At 36.7% G+C, this 6,819-nt stretch overlaps 1 protein-coding gene across 1 annotated transcript in view; it reads left to right on the top strand.

Annotated features, from left to right (window-relative positions):
- The window catches only part of LOC103605780 (zinc finger protein 420-like), a 29,599-nt gene that overhangs the window by 14,899 nt on the left and 7,881 nt on the right, over positions 1–6,819 (top strand). The window contains 2 exon segments of the mRNA XM_008590408.1: positions 6,360–6,486; positions 6,724–6,801. Of these exon segments, the coding sequence (XP_008588630.1) occupies positions 6,453–6,486; positions 6,724–6,801 (112 nt within the window). The 5' untranslated portion in view covers positions 6,360–6,452.

The following is a 6,819-nucleotide window of genomic DNA, read 5'->3' as shown; positions in this document are numbered from 1 at the left end:
ATAATGGTTTTTTTTTTTTTTTTTTTTTTTTGTCTTTTGTCTTTTTCCATGTCCGGCAACGGATCGCAACCCTCAGTGTTGCCCCCGTACCGGACCGGGGACCGGCAACGGGATCGCAAGCCTCGGTGTTGCTCCCGCGCCTCGCTCAGCCAGTGAGCGGGAGCCGGTCTGCATGTGGGATCCGAACCCTCGGACGGGAGCGCCGCCGCGCTTCCCAAGCGGCGCACTATCCAGTGCGCCACCGGGCCGGCCCAAAGAAGAATAATGGTTTTAACACAACCCCTTTTGTAGTCCTCCCTGTGCATGTAAATGGCTCTTGGTATGAAAATATAGGTACTCAGGTCTTATCCCTTGTTTCTACACTGTTATCTCGAATAACGTGTTCTTAGGACTTCCTATTGCCAGAGTCCTTGTGCTTATTTCTGTTGTGGCTAGCACAGTGACCTCTACACTTGCTTTGCCTCAAAGTATCCATACTGCCCATTATGTAAATCAGTTGGCTCAAAATACTTCATAAACCTTAATGGTAAAAGAGGATATAGATGGAGAAATTAATGCCAAGCTTAATGCTCTTGAAATGGCAGTAGACTATTTAGGAGAAGTACAGTTTTCAAAAATGTTCATGTCATTGTGGTGCCATACCACCTATAAATGGATTTGTTTAACCACAAAGCCCTATAGTAAGAGAGAATGAGAATGGGAGAAAATGTATTGCCATCTGCTGGGGGTGTGGCATTTAAACAGTTTTAGTATAGATCTGGACATTGTACCTCAAGACATTTTAAACATTCAAAATAGTCGGATATTGTGGCTCCTGTGGAAATTGTGAAAATGTTTGACAAACTGTATCAATTGCATCCCTTGTAAACGGTTCAGCAGATATTGTATTTGTTAATAGCATATATAATTGCTTCTGTATTTGACTTTTTGTGTTTTTCAGTCTATTTCCATTGTAGCAACCAACAATTACAGCAACTCTGTACCACCAACCACCAATTGTGGCTTCAGATGGGAGGTCCTGGGGACTTCATCATCCAAAATACAGAGGGGGAAATGTGAGGTACTCAATAGCAAGCTGAAAAAGTCCTTTCTATTCTAGGTAATAAGACAGCAAGGCTGGCTTACAATTTTGCCTGCTTCCCCCTTCTCCCTCCCCTTGAGGTCTGACCTTTGATTGAACCTAGGATCCAGAGAGCTTTGTAAATAAGGAACTTAAAATGCTCTTGTTCTGTAAATGAGGAATTTATGCTCTTATTTTATTGGTAAGTAGTTAGCCATGAATCTTCAAGTGCCATGGCAGCTGAAGATGTTCTATAAATAGCTTTATACCAGACCTAAGTGCTTTAATCAGTACAATTTGTTATTTTCACTGGCTTATGAAAAAGGAACCTAAAATAGACTAGTTTGCTTCACAGGTCTTCAGTCTGTGTAGCCCTCCTGATCTCATAAGTGTTTCTTCAGTCCCATAAGTGTTTCTTCAATTCCCCACCATCTCCCCTTGGGTATTGGTTGACAACAATCAATGAAAGAAAAAGCTTTTTTTGAGAAGGTAATCAAAATAGACACACCTTTAGGTAGTCTAACTAAAGAAAGAAGGGAGAAGACACAAATAACAATAGTCAGAAATGAAAAAGAAGGCATGAAAACCTATACCACAGAAGCACAAAGAATCACTGGACACTATTATAAACAACTATACAAAAATAAATTGGAAACCTGGAGGAAATAGAGAAATTTCTGGACACATGCAAACTACAATAACTGAATCAGGAAGATGTACAAAATTTGAACAGACCAATACCAAGCAATGAGATTGAAGCAGTAATCAGCAGTCTTCCAACAAAGAGAATGCCAGGATGAGTTGGCTTTACTGCTGAATTCTACCAAACCTTTAAAGAGGAATTAATACCAATTCTCTTGAAACTATTCTAAGAAATTGAAACAGAGGCCATTCTCCCAAACTGATTCCATGAGGTAAACATCACCCTGATCCCCAAAGCAGGTAAAGATACCACTAGAAAAGAAAGCTATAGGCCAGTATATTTGAGAAGTATAGATGGGAAAATCATCAATAAAATATTAGCAAATAGACTACAGCAACACATCCAAGAAATGAAACATCACAATCAAGGAGGGTTCATCCCAGGGATGCAAGAATCATTCAACATACACAAGTCAATAAATGTGATACACTCCATCAAGAAAATCAGGGACAAAAACTATATGATTATCTCAATAGACATTTAAGAAGCATTTGACAAAATTCAACATCACTTCATGATAAAGAGTGTCAGCAAATTAGGTATAGAAGGAAAGTATCTCAACATGATAAAAAGCCATATATGACAAAACTAATGTCATTGTCATTCTGAATGGGGAGAAGTTGAAAGCTTTTCCTTAATAATGGGAAAAAGACAAGGATATCTACCCTCAGCTGTTATTTAAAATAGTATAGGAAGTACTATCCAGAGGAATCAGGCAAGAGAAAGAAAGCAAGGGCATCCCAAAGAGAAAAGAGAGGGTCAAATTGTCCATTTGCAGATATCATGATCATATATAAAGAAAAACCTAAAACGTCTCCAAAAAGACTCCTAGAGTCAGTGAACAACTTCGGTAAAGTAGTAGGATACATCAACATGTAAAAATCACTAGTGTTTTTGAACTAGCAGGAAAAAAAAAAAAAAAAGAAAGCTATATTCCATTTACCGTAGTCACCCCTCAAAATAAAACATCTTTGAATACAGTCAACAAAGGATGTGTAAGATCTCTACAGTGGGATCTACAAATCACTGTTGAAAGAAAGAAGACAGCAAAAAGTGGAAAGATATTCCATGCCATTGGATTGGAAGAATTGGATTAAAAAGTTAAATATAAGACCAGAAACCATAAAACTCCTCAAAGAAATTATAGGGGAAACACTTGAGGAAGTAGGACTGGGCAAAGAGTTTATGAATATGACCCCCACAGCATAGGCAACAAAAGCAAAAACAAATGGGATTATATCAAATTAAAAAGCTGCTGCACAGCACAAGAAAAAACAAAGGAAAAGAATAACCTACAGAGTGGGAGAAATTATTTGTAAGCTGTGCATCTGATGAAAGATTAATATCCAGAATATAAAAGTAACTCAAACAACTTAAAAGTAGAATAACAAATAGTCTGATTTTAAAAATGGGCAAAGGAGCTGAAGCAGCAATTCCAAACGGAAGATATACATATGGCTGACAGATACAGGAGAAAATGCTCAACATCACTCTGCATCCAGGAAGAGTAAATCAAAGCCACATTGAAATATGTCATTCCAGTTAGACTGGCTACTATGAAAATGCAGAGAATAACAAATGCTGGTGAGAATGCAGAGATAGAGGAGCCCTCCTATATTGTTGGTGGGACTGTAAGTTGATGCAGCCCTTATCAAAAACAGCATGGAGTTTTCTCAAGCAAGTACAGATAGAACTGCCATGTGACTCAGCAATCCCACTGCTGGGTATACATTCAAAGGATTTGAAATAGTCATGTAGAAGGGACATCTGTACTCCAATGTTTATTTCAGCTCTATTTACAGTAGGCAAGAGTTGGAACCAACCTAAATGTCCATTATTTTATGACCGGATAAGGAAAATGTAGTATATTTATACAATGAAATACTACTCTGCCTTTAAAAAGAATGAAATATTGCCATTCACAGCCACATGGATGAACATAGAAAAAATTATGTCAAGTAAAATAAGCCAGGTACAGAAAGAAAAATTTTGCATGTCCTAACTTATATGTGACAACTAAGAAAATAAATAAACAATTTAATAAATATATAAAGGAAATATACAACAATCACAATATTGCATTAAACTTCAAGAATAGAAAACAGAACTGAGTTACTAGAGGTAGGAAATGCTTAGGGGGATGGTGCAAGGGAGGTATTTGTAAAGGGTAAGAAAAATTGATTACACTGTATAATGAAGAATATATTACCCTAATTTGAACATCACATATTGCACACATTGATATCCAATTCTTTACCTCAAAGATATGTACAATCAACTATGTTGCAATGAAAAAAAACTCAAGTAAAAAAAGGTTTTTATTGAACCCTTACTTGTTTCTTTAGTTCTCTTTATGTATATCCAGATTCTAACCTATATCTTTTTCCTTCTCTGTAAAATTTTTTTTTCACATTACTTCCAATAAAGGTGTACTGGCAACAAATTTTCTCAATTTTGTTTCCTTGAGAAGGACTATATCTTTTATTCTTTTTTACAGGTTGATTTCATAGTGCACAGGACTCTAGGTTGTAGGTATCCTTAATCAAGTGTTTGGATATTTCACTGTACTCTCTCCTTACTTACGTGGATTCTCAGTAGATGTTGGGTGTAATTCTTATCTTGTTCCTTTTTACGTATGATATTTTTTTCCTTGCTCTGGCTACAGATTTTTTATTATTTCTGATTTTCTGAAGTTTGAGAACAACATGCCTAGATGTATTATTTTGGCATTTATCTGGTTCTGTGTTTATTTTGGCATTTATCTGGTTCTGTGTTATCTTAACTCCCTTGATCTTTGGTTTGGTGCCTGATATTAATTTGTGGAAGTTCTCAGACATTATTGTTTTAAGTGTTTCCTCTATTTTTTTCTCCATCTCTATTCTGCTGGTTTTCTCATTACTCTCTATTACAACTTTTGACATTGTCCAACACTCTTCAGATATTATGTACTGTTATTTTTGTCTTTTTGTTTTGTGTGTATGCTTTTCAGTTTTCAATTTCTTTGATCTATCCTCAAGCCCAGAGATTTTTTTCTCAGCTATGTTCAGTCTACCAAGTTGGTGAGAGTGTGGTGCCAGTACTATCGAGGACCATAGTTTGATCCCTATACTGGCAAGTTGGCTTCCCCCGTGTATCTTTTTAACATCTATATAATTATTTAAAGGATTTTCACTCATAGAAGTACAAATATGTTGGATTTCCAAACAGACCAAATGCAAATACATATATATATTTAATGAATTATATATTCATATAATGAATTATATGGGTAGGCTTTTTAATACTGAACTTTCCTTAAATTGTGGAATAAATTTAGAAAATTTCTTTTTGTTCTTCACATTCTACTTTTCCTCTATCTTATGTTTAAAGATAAAGTGCTTCTGCAGACTATCATTGTTCATTTTTTGTTTTGTTTTGTTTTTACTTGGAATCTCTTAGGTTTGCTCATTCATTCTGATGGCTTCAGGTAACATTAAAATTTTTCTGATGGCTTCAGGTAACATTAAAATTTTGATATTTCCCTGCCTTGGACTGAATGTCCCCCCAAAACTTGACACCTTCTGTGATGGTGTTAAGATGGTGGGAAATCCTATTATGGTAGTTGAAATATGGGGCTGTAATGATGTGATTAGATCGTAGGACCATACCATAATGAATGGGTTAATAGTGGTGGGCAGGGATGTTGTTCTGAGGGCTTTACAAGAAGAGCACATCGGAGGATAACCTATCTCTGCTCTCCAGTTTTCTGCCATGTGAGATCCCTGGGTCACTGTCATCTGCACTGAGGTCTTCACCAGCTTTGTTCCCTGGACTTTTGACTCCCCAGCTTTTGAATATGCAAGCAGTAAATTTCAGTTTCTAACAAGTCACCCAGTTCTAGGTATTTTGTTATAAGCAACAGAAATGGACTAATACATTTCCAAATCTTTAACTTCAGCTTAGATACCTTTCTTGAACTCTGGATTCATGTATCCAATTGCCATTTGCACATTCCCACAGATATTTCAAGTATAATGTATTCAAGTCTGTTTTATTTCTGCCCATTATATTTTTCTGTCATTCTAAAAACTACACTTTACAGTGCCTGTACCTAATTAGCTCTGATTATGTAGAGAGCTTAAGAGTAAAACACTTATTTTCTGCACAGGAGCTTAGCACCACAGTGTCTTTCTGGTTTTTGTTTCCACATTAATTTCCTCTCCTGTATGCTTGTTTCCACATTAATTTCCTCTTCTGTATGCTTACTGGTCTGTTATTTTATTTTTCTCTTGGTTGGCCCTTATGGGGATCTGAACCTGTGACCTCAATGTTATGAGAAACATGGTCTCCCAAGACAACTAGCTAACCAGACTTGCCCTATGTTCTAATGCAGCTGGTCTTTAACCANTGTAATCCTATTTTTAGTAATCAGTATATTATTACAGTGACAGGATATTCCTGCTAGTTTTATTTTTAACTACACTATAGGGAGAATAGAAAAGCAGCACCTTATTTAACGTATAAGACCCTCATCCTCACCCAAAAGTGTGAAATCTGAGATTCCTGTTTTCTGACCCAGGGCTAGTGGCTTGAATTGAGATCAATGTGTCATTCCAGGAGTTGGTGTCATTTGAGGATGTGGCTGTGGACTTCACCTGGGAGGAGTGGAGGGACTTGAATGATGCTCAGAGGACTTTGTACAGGGATGTGATGTTAGAGACCTACAGCAGCCTGGTGTCATTGGGTGAGTGAAACTCCCCAGTAACATTCAGAAAAAACATTTTTTTTATAAAAATAGGAATGGTTTATAGGGTTTTATGCCATTTGATAAAAATACATTTAATGAAAAACATGTCATCCCTATCTAAAAAGTTTCAAATTGGCCTCTTTATTGTGTAATTTCGGGAGCTGAGCTCTTGTCATTCTTCCAAGGATCTGGCTTTGCTGTTTTATAAAGTCCTATGTTACTTCCCACTAACAGGGCACTGCATTAATAAACCTGAGGTGATCCTCAAGTTGGAGAAAGGAGCAGAGCCATGGATAATAAAAGAACATCGCGAATTGCATCCCTTGTAAA

This window comes from Galeopterus variegatus, unplaced genomic scaffold, assembly GCF_000696425.1.
Source record: "Galeopterus variegatus unplaced genomic scaffold, G_variegatus-3.0.2 Scaffold6077, whole genome shotgun sequence".
NCBI lineage: Eukaryota > Metazoa > Chordata > Mammalia > Dermoptera > Cynocephalidae > Galeopterus > Galeopterus variegatus.
This window is presented reverse-complemented; position numbering and strand designations above follow the sequence as displayed.